General features: G+C 38.2%; 1 protein-coding gene and 1 long non-coding RNA gene across 6 annotated transcripts in view; one reads left to right on the plus strand and one right to left on the minus strand.

Annotated features, from left to right (window-relative positions):
• Positions 1–7991: 7991 nt before the first annotated feature.
• LOC113461161 overlaps positions 7992–20150 on the minus strand; it is a 55014-nt gene continuing 42855 nt past the window's right edge. The window contains exon 4 of one of the 3 annotated variants that reach the window (XR_005513682.1): positions 7992–8394. This is a non-coding gene — a long non-coding RNA (uncharacterized LOC113461161). Of the gene's footprint in view, positions 8395–12646; positions 12930–12965; positions 13233–20150 lie in introns of those variants that run through there. The other 2 variants (XR_005513684.1, XR_003383255.2) reach the window with 2 other exon arrangements.
• LOC120112175 (cytochrome P450 709B2-like) lies at positions 12701–16418 on the plus strand. Of its 3 annotated transcripts, none has more exons than XM_039130894.1 (5): positions 12701–12847; positions 13997–14163; positions 14986–15233; positions 15326–15704; positions 15785–16418. In XM_039130894.1, exons 1-5 carry the CDS (start codon positions 12724–12726, stop codon positions 16214–16216), a joined length of 1350 nt encoding a protein of 449 aa, XP_038986822.1. In that variant the 5' UTR covers positions 12701–12723; the 3' UTR covers positions 16217–16418. The 3 variants fall into 3 exon arrangements, with proteins under 3 accessions (XP_038986822.1, XP_038986824.1, XP_038986825.1); XM_039130896.1 differs by having other exon boundaries at positions 15329–15704; XM_039130897.1 differs by lacking the exon at positions 13997–14163 and having other exon boundaries at positions 12754–12847.

The following is a 20150-nucleotide window of genomic DNA, read 5'->3' on the forward strand; positions in this document are numbered from 1 at the left end:
CTGATCAGCCTTTTTATTCTTTTTCTGACTAGGCTGAGCATGGTGCACTTGTTTCTTTTGAATTTTATTTTTCTTTTTCTCTTTCTTAAAGGGGCGACCCTTGGATGAACCTCCCACTAAGTTCACCGTCTTGTTAAGAAGTTGGTGATCATTCTCAAACGTATGTAGTAACCCCAACAATTGGTGATAATTCAGTACAGGTTTCGTCATACGAAAATGAGTGAAAAAAAGGACGGTATGATCCAGGCAATGAGTTTAGTATGGCATCCTTCCCCAATTGATCATGAAGGAAAAAGCCAAGAGAGCTTAGACACTCGATCAACTCAATCATGTACAGTACATGATCAGTTACCGAGGTTCCATCTTTCATTCGGGTGCTGAAGATGGCACAACTAGTTTTGTGCCTCTCAACATCGTTAGGAACGCCGAATGATTCATTCAACACTTGAATGATATCTTCCGGCTGCGTATTCTCAAAATGCTTATTAAACTCATCACTCATTGCTGCCAACATGATGCATCGAACAGTAATCCAGTCACTGAGCCACTTCTGATAAGTGTCTCTGGCCGATCTTGATGCATTAGCAGCGGGCTGCTCAGGTGCTGGATCCGTTATCACATAAAGGATCCTCTCATGCTCTAGCACTATTTTCATTTTTCTATGCCAAATATTAAAATTTGGACTAGTCAACTTGTCATTTTCCAACAATGAGCGAAGTGACAAATTAGTGGTCATTTCTGCATAAAAAGAAAATTTGGCTATTAGTATATGAATTGACTAAACTCAATAGACTTGGACTTTAGTCTAAAGATACTTCCACTATTTTATACAAATTGGTAGCCTCTACCTCCAATTCGAAAAATTACTCCTAATTTTTTAGTGGGCACTAGAACCCAATAGATCGCATAAAGGCCCGAGTGTGGCTCGGCTAACCCATATGCACCTATTGGTAGGTTCTAAACCAGTTGCTTCACCAAGCAACTTCTAGTGATAATTTTATCCTAGGTTCTTCGGCAGGTGTGTGGCGCCTCCACCGAATATCCTAGTCAGGTCCAACCATTAAATGATAGGGTTAAGCCTAATCAACTAATAGACGACCAAGCCTGAGTGTGGCTTGGCTCACCTGACCGTCTATTGAAGGTACACTTAACTCATCATATATTGAATAACAATTCTAATGCTTGATAAGTACCAGGCGTGTCGCGCCTCCAATAATTATCAAAACATTGGACCCATTATCACCTAACTTAATGGGAGGCTATGACCTAGTTATCTCCATAACCATTTCATTTTAGGACCTAATAATTTTAGAGGATTTCATAATTGGGATAGATAAGAGGGTCCGGTTAGTCTAATTTCTTCCACTGACTTCACCAAATTAGATTAGACTCAAACCGGTTAAGGAGGCATCTAAATCAGTCAAACTGATTTTCCTTATAGGCATGGGCTAACTCGAATCATTAAGTGATCCAATCAAAATATGATTGACCATGTCAGCCAGGTAAGTGAGATCGATGGAAGGGATATGCCATTAACTCAACAAAGACGAATTAGTGCGAGTAGCTCCCAATTAAAAACCACCGGTCAAAACTACCAAACTTACCTTAGACACCGACTAGTTAATCAATTTTGATTTGATTACTCAAATGACTCGGGCTATACCTCTGAGCCTAAATCAAGTTCCATCTTGGTCTAATCAAAGACATGGACTTGATCCATTTACAACTATTGCAAATTGACCTAGAATTTTCTTGACCTAATCTAGTTACTACTTAATTAGATTTGATCAATTAATTCTATTTGTCCATGTATGATTCTAACCTTAGGTGTAGCCCAATCTTAGGAACTTGATTTGAGCTAACCTAAATGTTCCAAAGAATTATGCAATATCAATTAATTGAGTTAAATTCTATTTCATAACACTTAATTCTCAATTAAGTTTAGACTTATGAAAGTTTTGATCATTGCATATTTCTTTTTAATTATATATTAATTACAATCTTTCAGTTCTTAAAACACATTTTTCCGGCAAATCCCTAATTTGGATTATGGGATCTGATTCTTTTGTCACATTGTTATATTTCGAGCCATTGAATGGACCAATTCGAGAACAATTGGATGATGACAAAATTACAGATCTGAGTTTTTGTAATTAATCACATGTAATCATATTTAATTCATGTTTAAGTCATCATGTTTTATGTTCATGCATCACATAACAACATGAATTAATGCAAACAACATACATCTTATGCATTTGTTTTTCCACTTTTATTTTCAGATTTGATTTGTTTATTAAAATCAGAGATCAATTGAATCATTAATTTAATTTAGATCTAATCTAAATAATATTATTATTTTAGATATGTTTATGTTACAAATCATAACACAAACATGCATCATATGCATTCAAAATTTCAGATCTAGTTAATCATGCATAATCAGCAATTAAATCAATCATAAAAAAAATACTTTAGATCTAATCTAAGCATGCTCATGATTTCAGATTTAATTGCAAAAATTAAAACATAAAAGTTTAAACATGAACCTGGCTCTGATACCACTGAAAGTTTATCCTAGGTTCTTCGGTGTTAAGCATGCTGAATTTTTTTTTTCCAGAAAACCATGGCTGAACCTGATCGGATTGCCTACATACCCCTTCACAAGGAGGATCAAGCCACACGTAGTTCTTTTAAGTTTCAAAAATGCAGCAAAAAAATCGAATCAAACAATTTTAATTCGTGCATGGTTACAAGATCAAATCTAGAAATCAGCACTGTAAGAACACATAGGATTATGCCGGAATCGTTTAAACAATTATGCTAAAACTTTTATGCACGATTAACTATCAAATCTGAAACTTAAGAACTCTATTCCAATTAATCTCTGAATATCCATCGAATAGATTCTGGAGATATCTCCGTTAGGAGCCCCAAAAGAGGATAAAACTTTGGAGAATCGGACCTAGACCTTGACACCATAATATATGATTAATGCTAGATTAATACCTTTTATGATGGATGAAACTTGTGGATCTGATCCTTGACTTCGCAGCCACGTACACGAATGGCCTCTACGAGAAGTACACGCGAAGCCCTGAAAGATTTTCTTCTGCAACAGTGCTAGCAGCTGCAGAACACTTTGAAGGCTGAAATCTGCTCTAAGGGGTTCAATCAACTCTTGATCAATCATCCTGAAGCAGATGGAGATGAGGTTTGTAAAGGAAGTAGAGGACTCAGATTTGATCTTGAATCTTCTAGATATCCATCCTGAAAAACCTAGCTAAAATGGAGAAGAAGAGGAGCTGCATTGGATTGATTACACCAGCGCCCATCTTGACCCCTTTTTATAGGCACGCCATCTGATCATTTGAATTCGAAATTCAAATGCAAATCTGGTATTTGTTGGCGCATGAAGGGGATAGTTGTAACAAGATAGATCTTATCTTTGTTTGAATTCAAAATCCAAAAAATATTTGGTTCATGTGGGTGAGATAGAATCGAAATGGATGGTGAGGATCTTCCATCATCATCTAGCCATTTTTCCACATATTCCACGACCCAAATCCCATCAGATTTTATTGAAAAACAACTACTGGATCGAATCCCGGAAGTTCAAAACGTCCGCAAGCTCCAGATTTTTTGGAAGGAGTCGACCTTCTCGATCTACGAGTCGACTCCAAGTCGCCTCGAGTTGACTCCTTCCCCTCCGAGTCGACTCTAAAGCTTTGCGGGTCGACTCTGACAGAGAACATTTTCTCCGATACGCCCAGCGAGTCGACCCCTTCATAGCTCGAGTCGACTCCACTGGGAAAAACAGAAGAGGTCGTCTCTGGATTCTCTGAGAGAGAGTCAACCCCAGCCAGGCTCGAGTCAACCCTTCTTCTCGAGTCGACTCCAACTGAGAAAAATAGAAGAGGTCATCTCTGGATTCTCTGAGAGAGTCGACCCCAGTCAGGCTCGAGTTGACTTCTAGGAAACTCGAGTCGACTCCAATCAGGTCAAAAACTCTGATTGAACCCAAAATTGAATCCAATTCAATTTGGCTCATCCTAAATCCATTTACTCAATCAAATTGAGTTTATTAGTAATCCAATTACTAATTAATTCTCCAATAATTACTTTAATTATTTTATAGAATAATTTGCTAATCGAATTGAACAAATTACCCCTGAATGATTCTTAATCATTCATCAGCCTTCTTGATCAATCAGGAATCTTCTATGCCTGTGACCTTATAGGTTCAAACCTAAGCCGGTAGTATAGGAACGACTTCCTACACTAATCGATATGACCATCTAGCAATGGTATCTGACGTCCAGATAGACCGCATATATGCGAAGCAAATTCTGGAATCCTGAACTATGGTTATTGTATAATTCAATCTCTTTGACTTCTAATGCCAGGATGACTTAGATCTCACTGTCAACCCTATAATTAGTACATCCATTATGTGATTAACTTTAGATATCCCGTGACTCCTCACTGGGTTACCCTGGCCAAGGTTTTGCTAAATTAATCACAAGACATTATCTTCTGTTTTCAGGAGGGATCAATTCCATCTCGACTCACAACTGACTACGCAAGTACTTAACTGCACCCAGTGACCTTCCGTCACTAAATTAGAAATTCAGGTAGTCCGGTACCAAAGTACAATGAGTTGCTTGCTAGTCACAGATTGCGGTCTCAGGTCAGAGGGCGAAACTTATACCCATGTCCACTCGAAATATCTCTTGACTGTAGAGCATTCCGAAATTGGTCACGTTCAGTGAAATGTACTCCTACACTTCACCTGTATGGCATACTAGTATCTCCACATGCCTTGGTTAAGAGGACAACCAACGTACATGTCACACAATGACCTAATCTTGATAATGCTGTCGTCCTTGTAACAACATATCATTTGGTCGCGAACTAGTTTAAGGACTCGAAGATGAATCCTCCTTTATCATTAATAAGCCCTAAGGACTTCATCATATAAGAGTTCATTTGAAGATGTAAAATAATGAATAATGCCGAAAAATACTTTATTGATTTGTCAATTCATTTACAATATTCAATCATCAATATACTGACGATTGTCATTTAGGATACAATTTCCAACAACATATCCCTTTTTAAAATTAACAGAGTAGGTGTTCCCTCTGATTCCTGACCCTTTGTTGCCTTAGCCGACCAACTTTTGTTGTTTGCAATTGATGTTGTAATGTTTCTATGCTAGATTTCTCATCCAATATTGCCGATGTTGTCTGCAAATGTTGTAAGAGCCCATATTTTTGGGCCTAGGCCATGGCCTAGAGGCCGGCCTCTGGGCCATGGTGCTTGCTCGGCCCTTGTGGCATGGGAGGAAGATTTCCGATCAGAGTCTTCCTCTTCTCCTTCTCGATTTTTTCCTTTGATTCCACCGGAGGAGGAAGATTGTAGCTTACCAAAATGCTGCCAATCCTCGTCTATAAAAGACCCCCTTCCTCCTCTTCCTTGGCATCAACCTGGGAGCTCTTCCATTAGAGATTTAGAGCTTTGATCGCTAGGTGATCCGTGGGAGAAGCTTGGAGTGTTCGCCATTCGACCAGCTAGAGAAGCTTGCCGGAGGCAAGGTGCGCTCCCTTTCCTTCTTCTCTTCGGTCTTTGGGCCGCTGTTCTCCTTGAATCCAGTCGACAAACTGCCCGGATTGATGTGAAGCCTGACTCCCCTCTTCGGTCTATTCTATTTCATTTCGGCCAGTCGTCGCCAAGCTTGGCACACCGCCGGCACCTCTGAGGCCATCGACCATAGGGCATCATCGACCATGGGCCGCCGTTGTCGAACATCCCCTTCAGTCAGGAAGAAGAAAGAAAAAGAGAGAGAGAGAGGGAGAACCACCCGATTCTCTCCTCTTTTCTTGTTCTTCTCTCCCCTCTCTCTAGTTTCTCTCTCTTCTTGTTGGGGTTTCTTATCTCTAGTTTGTTTCAGAGAGATCTTTGTTTGTAAGTGATGAGTTATGCCCTGTTCGATGCGACGTTCGCAGCGAAATTCGAACGGAACGTCGTTCATCGTATGAACGCGCCTCAGATCGTAGAATTCAAAAAATTTTCTGGATCCAAATCCAGAAGATCTTTGAACTCATTAGGAAGGGAAGATTAGGATCTGAGGAGGGTTGATTAAGATTCATAAAACTGAAACAAAAATAAGAAGTTATAGATTTGAAGATCTTATCTTCAAAAATTCTGTAGTTGTAGAACACCACAACGTGATGATCTTTCTAGGTTCCTGGTTAAGCCGCACACGTGTCCGGCCTCTATAGGTATCCACACGAGGATCTAATCATCTGAGATAGGGTCTTACCGGAGTGCTAGCTCCTTGCAAAGACCTCTCATGACTATCAAATAGATTAGAAGAAATCTGCAACATACCTCCTTGAAGAAGAACCCATTCTTCTTTGATCTTACTCGCAACGGAGGAAGAGGAAGGAGGAACCTTTGCGCGTGGATCTTCCTTGCCTTGATGCCATAGAAGAGGAGGATGCAGAGGACCCCCTTGCTATTGTGGAGAAGGAGGAAGAATGGGCTTGGGCGTGGAGGAAAGAACTCCTTCTTTCCTTGGGTGAATTGATCTCTTCCTAGGTTCTTCTTCTTTCTTTCTTTCCAACACTTGGAAGAAGATGAACTTGATCTCCCTTGCTGCCGTGGGAAGAAGAGGGGAAGCCTCTTGCTACCGTGGGAAGGGAGAAGAAAAGAGAGAGGGAGGCGTGGAGAGGAAGAGAAGAGAATTGATTCATAATGTCTCCGTTGCTACCCTTTTATAGATTGGGTTTAGGGCTTCTCCTAATCTTATTAGGAGTATGGGACTATAACCCACCCTTGGATTAATGCCAAGTGTCCAATCCTTGTGCTCATAGATGCAGTCTGAACCTCTAGGTGTTAGCGTATGATACAGTCCCTCTATCATGGATCCCGACGTGATAGAGGTTATGGATATCTCGTCAAATCCTATCGTCCGTCATATGTCAAATTTATACGACTTCCAGTTCGAGATATGGAAAACTCTTTTTTCAAAATGGCCAAGAATTTATCGAACTCAGTCTCATAAATCACATAGGATCACTCCTAATTTATCAAGGTCGATAGATCCCATCTAGATGCAACCCTATTCCAAAATGAACCTATTGCAGCCAATCCACACTATAAGGATCCAAATGGCTAGGGCCCAAGTTCACATGCTCGTCAAACTACAGCAACCTCACAGTGAATAGCTGAGGCATTGCAGGTCGAAGGACCAGTCATACAACTGCAGCATAAGTAGTCACTGACGAGTGGATAGACATTCATATGACTACTATTTTTGGTCACGCTCAGTATCTTGTTCTCTAACAAGTACTCGCATAATCACTCCAGTGTCTCTACACCGTGGACTCGAGACTCGTCCATCTGACTAAGTGATCTGTGTACTAATCTCAGAAAATCGATCACCGTCCCTCGTGATGGATCCATCGATCAGGAGCATTTAGAAATTAATCCCTAATGACACATGCCTCAAATTCTCAACTCCTTGAGAATATGTGTCATCATCTATTAATTTCTTGGATGATTCATGGACACATACAAACATGAATAAAAAACAAATTGCCTAATCTTATTTATTAATAAGAGTCAAATTATAAATTTGTGCCCCAGATTACAAATATGCATCAGCTACGTTGGCTTCTAGGGCATACTTCTAACATATATATGTGTGTGTATATATATATGTAAATATGTATATATATACGTGTATACACACACACGCATGCGCGCGCGCGCGCACACACACACACATATATATATATATGTATGTATGTATGTATGTATATATGTATATTTTCGTGAGGCTACAAAGCGTAGAGTATGACAACAACGGGTAAAGGGGAGGATCTAAAGAGGTAGCTAAATTTTATGGTAGAATAGGGGTGAAAGTGGATAAGATAATATTTGTCCAGATCTATTTTCGTATCTTAATCTATTTGGATATGGAAAGAAATTTGAAATTTTGACTAATATCCGTATCCATATCTGTATCCGTCAAAGAAAAATGAATTTGCCACAAATACGACAATCAGGACAATGCAACATCATCAATATCTTCAACAATTTTCCCAAGTGGTGAGAGATTATCCTAGTGAGATGCAACCATGAATTCGGCAACGGAGTATTGAGCTTGACATGGAATTTGAACCGCTGGAAAGTGCTTTGGTTAAACACTCATTTTGGGCCAGCCATCGATGATGCCCAATATGACAGATCAAGCCTGCTCCTATCAAGTGACCTTGAGTGCTGCGACATGCGAAGATATTTGCAAGATCCAATACCTCAGCAGCTAAGGGGCACTCGAAATAGCACACGCACCTTTCCTCCATGTCCGGGCATACCAATTACAACCTGAAGAGCATGAGCGGATTGTTAGAAATTAATTTGTAATTCTAGAAACTTACAATTAATATGAGTAAATTTAAGAGTCATGTAATTCTAGTATTTAATGCTTTGGAAAGTCAAAGAGACATCTTAGGTAAACTAAGAGTCATGGAGATCAAAAAATCATTCTTGAAAAGCTATTAGATATCACGGCACTATCAAATTTTTCATGCCACTATTTTGGAGTCTTCTCTGGCCTGTACAATGATCTAATAGTCTACATATTTTATGTTCTTGTCCTGGAACTACAAACATTCATGGACCTTTTATTCTCCATATAACAAGGCTATTTTAACAGTCCCCTGATGGGTACAAATAGATGCTACAGCAATTAAGGCTCTAATTGTGGTGCAACAGATGAGTAAGTATCAAAATATTCAATTCCCTTATGTTGTATAAACTAACCTAGCTTTAAATCCTTTCAACTATAACATTAGGTCCCTGTTTCCTTCTCAAAAGCCGCTTGCATCCAATGGTAAAAATCTGGAGCCAAATCAATTAATTCCCATATATTATTAGCCACTCTGGAATCCATTTCATTTTTATTGCTACTTCCACCAAAAAGGAGAATATATAGATGACACTGCCTCATGAAAGGCTAGCAGGATTACTTTCCACTAGATAGATAAATAACTCATTACCTAAGTTTGGTTCTCTTCTATTACATTTACTTCTAGGTTCAACTATATCATTATTTTTCTTAGATGCAAGAACAGAAAGATCCTATTTGGCGGAGGAGCTTGGGGAGCTTTCTATATTCACTTCCTTCTCAAGAAGCCATTGATTACATACAAGTCACCTTCAACCTACAAGGTTTCAGGCTTGGGGAGCTTGGTGGCTGTAAGATTGTACCAGGATTTTGTTTTAATTGTTTAACAAAGATTCACTCACTAATAGTAATGGGTTTGAGATGTTAACGTAAGTAAGAAAGTATACATGAAAGATCATATAAGATTATAATAGAAACAATATATTTGTAAAGGCTTATGATGCCACAAGTATTTTGCTAAGTGGAGGTCAGGTTGAAAAATGTTTTCCATACAGTGTCTAATGTACTAGGAGCACAACTAGAAGATTTGGGTGGATTGGATTATGTATTGTTGTGATTTCTAATGATGGTGATCTTCCAAGATTTCTTGGTGAACTCTAGAAGAGGGATCACCAAGGAAACATGTAAGAACTGGATTCTTTCATACTTTAGGTGGATTTTCATATCATTTATCAACTATACACTCAAAAATAAAATAGTATTGATACATGAAGTACATGATAACTAGGATGAGTCTATGCAATTGATTGCAAGTCCTCCGTACTCTGATTGCAATTTGAGATCAGTTCTTCCCTTCAAGCTTTGGTTGGTGAGGAAACAGCAAGGCTGAGCTGATCCTTTGCACAATTCAAATCATCGATCATAATGTGCACTTAAAAGCTTATAATCATCGACTAGTGAAACAATGATCACCATTGCTTTCAATTTGGACACGTCTAAAAAATATTTTGATTGACTGCTCATTGCCGATTGCCAACTTCGGCATTCAAAATTAAATATCATGGACGTCAAATAATTGTGTATCATTTGAATTAATAGAATCACTATTTCGTTTTACTTAGATATGCCTCTGCAACATGACATATTCTGATATGTAGTCAGATGGTATTGTGGACAAAAATGGATTCATCATATACCCTTAGGATATATTTGGTTGGGGGAGAGTTAAACTCTGAAATGGGAAAGGAAATACGTGATTCTCATTCAAAATGTTTGGTTGGAAAAAATTCCATTCTCATTCCAATTTCATAAGGGAATTAGAATGCTCCAATTCTCCAAAATCCATTTCGGACTCTTCTATAGCATTCAAATTCCATTCTGATTTCAGTCACGAACCAAATACGTTGGAAAATATGGCCATTCCGATTCCTTTTCGAATCTATTCTGATTTTGATTCTGATTCCATTTCTGGCCGTGAACTAGCATAATTAAGTTTATAAAGCGTGCATTAAAGCAGGTATAAAGTTTGTTTCATCGATTATGAAAACTTAGAATCAGCCTATTTTATTTTTATGTTGTTCGAGTGATATGGTATGGACCCTCTTGTTTTGTCCATAGACAATTCCGTATTTTGTATTATAGGCTCTTGATCATGTTTGGTTGTTTTTGTGGCTACTTTCACATATGTTTCTTGGTTAAACAGCATAAAAAGATTGTTTCTATTTCTACCAAATTCCATATTTTGTATTATAGGCTCTTGATACTATGTTTGGTTGCTTTTTTGGACGCACAATGGCGAACTTATATATAAATATATTTTTTCATCTTCTATAATTGAAATCTGTTGAGCTATGTGTGAAATAGAAATATATTATATCTGAAAGTTCTTTTTATTTAAGTTTTGAAGTAAAACATGTCAATATTCCTTAGAAAGGAGTTTTTACGGATAGAGTCAATACCTTTATCATAGTCCGAACCTTTATCTTCCCACCATCCTCTCCTCCTCTCCAATAAGAATTGAAATCATTGATCTCTATGTTCCATTCCTTAATGAGGTTCTTGAGGGTTCTCTATTCTGGATAGGGCTTCCCTATTGATGGTCCATAACACTTCTCCAGTAGTTGTATCTAGACCTTGTTGAATGTTGAAATACAGTATGTTCCTTTTATTTTCAAACCAATCATGAAATTTATTATTATAGTGCTTTTGTTGTTCCAGATTGGTGGCTTAAGTTCAGCTTGTTCTATTACAAATTTGACTGCATTGCTGAGCTCCAGGCTAATTTAACACCAAATTGAGCTGTAGAAAGATAGTAGGGTGAGATAGACTCCTAAGAAGATTTTAGTGGCAAAGGTCATACTAATTTAGGTTTCCACCGGTTTTCTTCCTTCACAAACATATTTAAAAGATTCTTCTACAACAAAATGTCTCTTGTGAATATTCAGTTTTAAAGATTGTTAGATACTTGTGATCATGCGCCAGATTATTTATGGTGAAACTACTTTATCTTTCATAAACATATAGCTTCTTGCAGGCCACATGTTTTTGCACAAAGCATATGAAAAGAAACTGACTGTAATAGGCTCAAAATGATGTTGGTTACAGCTTCTGAGATTTATTAATGTTTATCCATATTCCAAATATACCTATTGTTGGCTGTTTAAAAAGCAAAGAAATGGTTTATGAGAACTAATAGAAGAAACAAGCCAATTGATAAGGAAAGCATGCTTCTGCCTTAAGAGAGGTGGGACTATGCTTAGTGTCTTGTTTTGTTCTGGCCCCCTCAGTTAATGGTAACATTGCCAGATGTCGATATTGACTAGTTACTATAACTTAATATTATAATAATAATTATTCCAGCCTATGACTAGTTATTGAAACTTAATATTATAATGCTAATTATTTCAGCCTACGACTAGTTGCCGAAACTTAATATTACAATGGTAATTATTCCAGGCATTTCCGTCTAACCTTGTGTAGCTCCCTCGAATATGCAAATCTGAGAATTCATAGCTCTTCTTCCAATTTTCTCTCAAAATGTTGTTGAAACTAAAGATTTAAATGCTTTTTCTCATGATGCTTATGGGTTTTCTGTACCGTACTAAGCCTATTTGCTGAATCAGTTCTGATGGCAAAGACCAATGACTTAGAAGTAGAAGTATTAAATATTAAACGCACATGGTGGTTAAAGCTTCTCCACTAAATAAAGTGAGAGCCCTACGACAACTAGAAGGCTTAGCACATTTAAGTAGTAATAAATTTGACTGCCCACCCACCAGGGACGTGAGCAGGGAAAGAGACGTTGTCAGGGATATTGAACAGGGATCCTCTAGTGAATCAAATTTGAATAATTTGATGGAGATGAAGGGAGAGTAACAGAACATCTTTCTATTAATAATTTATCACTATCCAGTGGATCGCCTGCTTGGGATTTTTCCTACAAACCTATCTTGATTCTGATAAGTTTTCTAGATGCAGTCATTTTTTAAAAATATAAGGATATATATGGTCATGCCGGAAAACAATATAAGGATCAGTCCGACTACAAACCAACACGCACATGGAAAAAAAAAAAAAAGAGGGGGAAAAATGAAGCAATACAAGCAGGTGTGCCATTGTAAGGATTGGACTTTGTTTGGACGAAGGCAATAATGCACAAAAGAAGCCCTTCCTTGCTTGCATCATCCATGATCTCATTTACAGAGAGCAAACAGGAAACCACAGTCACCAGTTTGTCACAGCAACATTTGTTAAGCAAACAAAATGTCTAAAACTTATGGTATAAATAAGATAGCAATCTTCCTCTAATGCTACTATATCATTCAGGAAGGTATCAAAGATCGGCTGTCAAAGTTTTCTTTGCTCAAACTGTGTTCCAGAGCCCCGAATTGCTGCTCCTTTGCATGCCTTGGCTGTTTGAAGATTTGGAAGGTACTAGGTTCTAACTTTGAGCTTCTTTTTGTAGGGAGATGAGCAATCTTGGATTGGAACACAGTCAACTTATCTTCCTCATCTTTTTTGGAACACAGTCACAAGATCAGCACACAGGAATTAATTTTGCAAGTTGCAAGATTTCAGAATTTGCCTCTTAAAAAAGTGGAATTTTTCAAAATTCAGAAATAGCTGTAATAAAATTTACACAGCGCACACACACACGCGCGCGCGCATGAACACACGCACATATGTACACACACGTGCATGCGGGCGCAAGCACACACACAACCACCCACACATACACACACCGACTCACTGTCACAAGATCTACACACACACTCAATATGTCTCCTTAGTCCTCATTTTATCTTCTTCATCTTTTCTGGAATATAGCAACAAGATCAGCACACACGAACTAATTTGGCAAGGTACAAAATTTCAAAATTTGTCTCTTAAAAAAGTTAAATTTGCCAAAATTCAGAAATAGATTTAATAAAATTTACAAAGTAAAAAAAAATTATATAAAATAATTAGTATAGTAGTAGAAATAAGCGTGGTGAAAGAGGCAACAACTATAGATATTAATAAAAGCATCATCTCTAATAGTGACAAATAGCATGATTAACTATAATCCATAAAATTTTATTGAATAAATCATTAACAATTCACAATTAAACAATTAAATTCACATATGCTTGATAATTCTTGTCCGCTCCTGCTAGAAGAGAATAAGTCAGCATCATTTCTCTAATGGGGTATAGATGGTCGAGTCTGATTTGATAATTTCTCAATAAGTTGGAGAACACTGTTACCACGACTCAAAGGATAAATCCAGAATACATAGATCGGAGAACTTCATATGTCCATGATAGGGTGACAAATGGTAGAAAGATATGTCATACATTCCCACATTTGAGCACTCAATAAAAAGTCCGTAAATATTGTTCATGTGTCCAAGAACATGGAAATGAGCTGCTCTGTAATAAGTCAAGCTGGTCTTTAATTACTATAAAAATGACATAATTCAACTAAAAAAGTCAAATGTTAAAATATTGTTAAATTTCTTAATTATGTTGCTGCATGCCACAAGAGAAACATTTCTATATTGGTTTGGACCCCATCCAACGATATGTATCACTGATCTAGAGTTGGCTAAACAAGTGCTATCGAACAAATTTGGTTTCTTCCCAAAGGATACACCAATTCCTAGCCTACTGGCTTTATTCGGTATGGGTTTGCCTCTCACTCAAGGGGCGGAATGGGCTAGGCACCGGCATGTTGTCAGTCCTGCTTTTACAATGGATAAGCTCAAGGTCAGTTGCCTATGAACCCTTACTATTTTACAACAATGCTACTACAACACTTGGCACCATAATCTGTTTTAATAGAACATGTTACAATGATAACACTTAGAAAAGGATGCAAGTTTATATAGGCCCCCCTACGCACGCACACGAAAACATCCATCCATCCATCCATATGTGCATACCAATATACATACGCAGATACAGATATATATATGGTTTAAGAAATCAATAGTGATGTCGGTAGCATTGCTTATTAGAATTTTTATGGCTTTCTATACCCAAAAAGAGAGAACCAGCATAGAGTTAACTCAATTATCCTTTTCTCGACTTCTTCAGCATTGCCACTACAATATTAATGCTGCAATTTTACGAGACTGATTGCTTGCCCTAATTATAGTGGAATGTTGGAAAAAGATTTATTTAGCCAACCCCAACTAGTTCGGGACCAAGGTTTAGTTGAGTTGAGTTATGTTGGCTTTGATACCTTGTATTAAAAAATGATATAAATAAAAAGAGACCAAATGTTGGACCCTATTTCATTAATTAATATTGATCTTCGTATTTGATTTCTATGTTGGTATTTCTAACACTGCGACTCCAGCACAGAAAATTGCTTCATGTTTTTCCAATTTGTGAAAGAACTGAAGTAAATGACCACATTTCTTTAACCATCATCATCAGTTCAGTCACTGTCCAAGCTTATATGTCTATTAATTTATTTGAACTATAATAATAGTACTCAAAGACCACATAATCTAAGGGTGGCTGGCATGATTTATGTGCCCGCACACAATTTAATATGTAACCTAACTGTTTTTAGTTTGATAGACGATGACAAAGAAGATGGCAGCATGTGCTCAATCCATGCTAGAATGGTGGCAAGATCTGGCAACTCAAGCTGAGGGCCAAAGAGAGATGGAGGTCAGCAGCCAACTTCAAGAGTTAACATCAGATGTAATCTCCCACACAGCTTTTGGAAGCAGTTATGTTGAGGGCAAGGAAGTCTTTCAGGCACAAAAAGAGCTCCAGACACTTGCAGCAGAAAGTCTTCTCAATGTGAACATCCCTGGATACAAGTAACTCATTTTTCCTTTTATCCTTTCATGACTATACTATGATTCATAAAACATGGCTTAGCAAATCAAACTACAATCATATCCTTTGTTAGCAGATATATTCCTTCTAGGAGGAATCTGCACAGGTGGAAGCTAGAAAGAAGAGTGAGGAACACACTGATGCACATCATACAGGGCCGATTAGATTCGAAGGACTCCAGCTATGCAAATGATCTACTTGGGTTGATGATGGAGTCTCGCAGATCAAACACTGATCAAGAGCGAAAGCGTCAAATATTGAGCATGAATGAGATCATAGATGAGTGCAAGACATTCTTCTTTGCTGGACAGGAGACCACCTCCCATTTGCTTACTTGGACTGTGCTCCTGTTGTGTACCAACCAAGAATGGCACGAGAGGCTCAGAGAGGAGGTGCTCAGAAAATGTGGTACAGGAATTACCAATGCAGACATGCTTAGCAAGTTAAAATTGGTATATATTTATCAGACACAACGGACATCCTCTTGCATAATTTGTCTTTAAGTTATTTACATAATCATATCTTTTTGCAGGTTACCATGGTTCTCTTAGAAGCCTTGAGGCTCTATGGCCCAGCAGTCATGATGCAAAGAATGGCTGCTAAAGATTTGACCTTAGGAAACCTAGTGATTCCGAAGGACACCAGACTGGCAATACCAATTGCAATTATTCATAGGAATAAAGAGGTTTGGGGAGCTAATGCGGATGAGTTCAATCCTCTTAGATACAAGAATGGGATATCAAAAGCTGTCAAGCACCCCAATGCACTACTTGCATTCTCGATAGGACCGAGAGCATGCATTGGTCAAAACTTTGCAATGTTGGAAGCGAAAACCGTGATCGCCATGATCCTCCAGAGGTTCTTATTATCTCTCTCCCCAAACTATATACATGCACCAGCGGACATGCTTACCCTTCAGCCCCAGTATGGGCTTCCTATACTTCTAAGAGCCTTGAAGGTCTGAAACACCCATTCCATTATTAGCATAGTTATCTTTATGTATGTGATTGTGCCATGTCATGTTACTATCTCATTGCTATCTTCCGTCAGAGCTTGGTCTTGACTTTTTTTTGGCTTGTTAATGTTTTAAGATCTCTGATGTGTGCAAGAGACACTCAGCTATCATTAGCTCACTTCTCTATATGTATATGAGTGTACTATGTAAAGTTGCTATCTTCCATGAGAACTTGGTCTTGATAAATCTACATATCTGAATTGCATTCACCTATATAATTCATATAATTTGACAAATAGAATCTTTTAAAGTTTGAAGCCTCATTTTTATAGTAGATAATTAGCTTCATGAATCCTTTATATATAATTGACTTAGATATTTAGTCTTCCCAATGAATTAAAGGAAATAGTTATTAGAGATAGAGAGGAATGACATCACTAACAGAAGTAACATGTATGCTATCAAAAGAAAAAAAAAAAGATGATTGATGTAGATGCACCCACAATTGTAGTCATGTGATCATTACTAGGTCAATTTACTGGAACTTGCTATAGAAGCAATTAAAAATAAAAAATAAGAATTTTCTAACAAAAAAAAAAATAAACTCCTCTTCCAGAATGAACAAATGACAATGAGAAGTAGAGGTCAGTGCCTTTGCAGAAATCAAGAGCTACTTATCAACATTTCTGACAATGGTTAAACCCCTGAACAAGTCATTTCTTCTTTGTCTTTCAACCTTGATTACATATTTATATGTGACCTTTCTATGTATACGCACATATATGGTCCTATACAACACTACAGAGGCTCCAACTATTAGGCTGCATTGTTTAAGTTGGCTTATTTGAAATGTTCATCATATTGCATCTCTAATTGGGACTTCTTAAAGAGCACCAAGTCTCAGGAATGAGGCTATGAGGCACATTTTGCACAGGTATCACACAAAGTGCTTAGAAATTATGTTGTATCATATCTTATGATATAATCATTTTCAACTCCACTCAACTAAGTCTTAATTCCAAACTATTTAGGGTTGGCTTCATGAATCCTTTTACACCATTCCAGTTGGTTTAAATACATATTCTTTGAGCGATGTTGAAATGTTAAGTTCTTCCTTACTATTTCATTTCATGTGATTTTTGGTTTACCTCTATCCCTCTTTACTTCTATATATATCAAACTACTCCTCCATACCGGTGCATCGCTCAACCTATATCCAAACCATCAAATTTGTCCTTCTTCTCAATTAGTGCTACATCCACCTTTTTATGAATAGCTTCATTTTTTATTCATTATTTTTTTGTATTATTATACATCTATTTCAGCATTTCCATTTCGACCACACCTATCTAGTGCACATGTTATTTTCTAATTTCTTAAGTTTGTACCATGTAACTGGTCGTATGGTTGTCCTATGAAACTTTTTCTTCAACTTGGCAAACCATTCTATAAATGCATAATATCTAGTTACTCTCCTCCATTATATCTAACTTGCTTTAACCATATTGGATATCATCCTCTTCTTCCCTTTATTAAAAATCAAATCCTAAATATCAAAAATGATCCCTCCTAAGGCTTCATGATCCTTAGTTTTAGACCACCTTCATTTTTGTTTCAAATTTTATTAAAATATCATTCTATGTATTCCATCCTGTCCTACTTAACCTAAAATCCATGGATTCTAATGCACTCTTCCATTATTCTAACTTATGATCGACCTCGATATTAGTTTCATCCACCACGATTATATCATCCGCATCAAGAAACTAACTCTAAAAGGCCATAATAACATTTTTTGGAAGCTCAAATATAAAGACAGAAGATTTTATCCTCAGCTATCCCAAGAGTCAACCCCAAGCCTGCAACAAGTCGATCTCGGCACACTATCGCTAATTGATGTACTTTCATAAGCCGACTCCAACAGATAACGAGTCGACCCCAGAACAGTCTCAGAGGATAGACAGAAAGCCAAAAAATTCATTACATTGATGAGCAAAACCATGAAGAGCTCGAGCCGACTCCAGCTTAGCACGAGTCAATCCTAGACAAAAATGAGCTGACCCAAAATGGCCATCGAGAAAAGATGGAGAGTTAAAAAAATCATCGTATTGGCAAGTCAACCCATAGAATTCATAAGCCGACTGTAGTCAAACTAGAGTTGTGAGGACCCGTGCGTGCGTGTGTTTAGTCCCACATCGGTTATTCGCTGGGTAGATCTTGGGTATTTATACAGGATCAAGGAACCCAAATAGTAACTTCTGGCTAGCCATTTTGGGTGAGATCCTGGATCGTTACAAATGGTATCAGAGCGGACCCAGTCCATAATCTATGTGGACTAGGGGACACTGCAGCACAGATCCACTGGGGCTAACCATGAGCCGATCATGGTGTTTGTGATTAGATTTGAATAGATTTGAACCCTTAGCCTGATGAGGACGTCAGGACTTGAACGGGGAAGTATGTGAGGACCCGTGCGGGCGTGTATTTAGTCCCACATCGGTTATTCGCTGGGTAGATCTTGGGTACTTATACAGGATCAAGAAACCCAAATAGTAACTTCCGGCTAGCCATTTTAGGTGATATCCTGGGTCGTTACAAGAGTTGACTTTAGAAAGAGACGAGTCGACCCTAGAACGACCATAGCAGAAAGATAGAGAGCAGTAAAATTTAGTTCGTTGAAGAGTCGATTCCATCTGGGCCAGATCCCATTACCCACAGCTCTCCCATCGATCGTCTCCTCCATAGTAGCCTGCCTCCATGGTGTCCACAAGACACTCCGGCGGCTCTGCAACAACCAGATACTCCGCTTCTCCTACCTGGCCGCGGCGCAGATGATGGACGACGGATCGGTGCTTGAGCTGCTCATCCACATTGGCCTGCTACTCGGACAAAGTGGGTCGGACAAAGATTCGAGCTCATGCTTCAATGGATGATGGACAATCCTCCGGAGGAAGAGGAGACAACTGACGATGTGTTCAATTATTACTTCTACAAGGATTTGGCAGTGTGCCGGCGAGCGGGTCTTTTATTGAGGGGCTGCAGCGTTTCGTGTATGGTCAAGGAGACAGCGCTCGGGACGAGGGGTGCATGATATGCTTGGAGGAGTTCGATGCACCGGCGGAAGTGAGCAAGACGCCGTGCTTGCATGCCTTCTGTTAGAAAAATAAAGGAAGACAGCAGGAAAATAGGGGAGGAGAAAGTTGGAAGAGATTCTATTTTCCTCACTTTAATTCGTACAGATCCCAGCGGTATTTATACATGTCCATAGTAGATTAGTGGGTAACTAATCTAGGTATTAAGTAGTATTAAAATCTAACAGAATGTAACTAATCTTGCTGAGCATAACCGGAAACAATTACAGTTTCAGTAATAGTTTTTTGGACAACTGTTATGAAATGTTATGGCTGTTATTCTGGTTATGAAACGTGGTGAAAAAACTATTGAAGTTTCATGTGTTCCCGTTATACTGCTGTGGAGCTGGAGGAGTTGGATCAAGCTGATGAAGTTTCAGCTTTGAAGTGTCAAGCCAATGGTGTTGCTATAGAGTAGCAGCAGCTTGGAGTTGCATCCGAGCTGATGGTGTTGTAGTTTTGAGACTCCCCCTCAAGATGGGCATGTATGTTTAATGTGCCCATCTTGGATAACAGAAAATGGAATGTAGTAGTGAATAAAGCTTTGGTAAATATATCTGCTAACTGTGATTTTGAAGCAATGTGGACTAGTTAAATAACACTAGCAAACACCTTTTCCCTAACAAAGTGACAGTCCAGCTCTGTGCTTAGTCCTCTCATGAAAAACCGGATTTCCAGTGAGATGTAGTGCTGCCTGATTATCACAATATAGGAGTGCAGGTTGTGGATGGTTTCTTTCAAAATCTTTCAACAAGGTAATCAACCAAACAATCTCACAACTCATATTAGTTAATGCCCTGTACTCTGCTTCT

Source organism: Phoenix dactylifera, chromosome 1 (genome assembly GCF_009389715.1).
Source record: "Phoenix dactylifera cultivar Barhee BC4 chromosome 1, palm_55x_up_171113_PBpolish2nd_filt_p, whole genome shotgun sequence".
NCBI classification, from domain to species: Eukaryota; Viridiplantae; Streptophyta; class Magnoliopsida; order Arecales; family Arecaceae; genus Phoenix; species Phoenix dactylifera.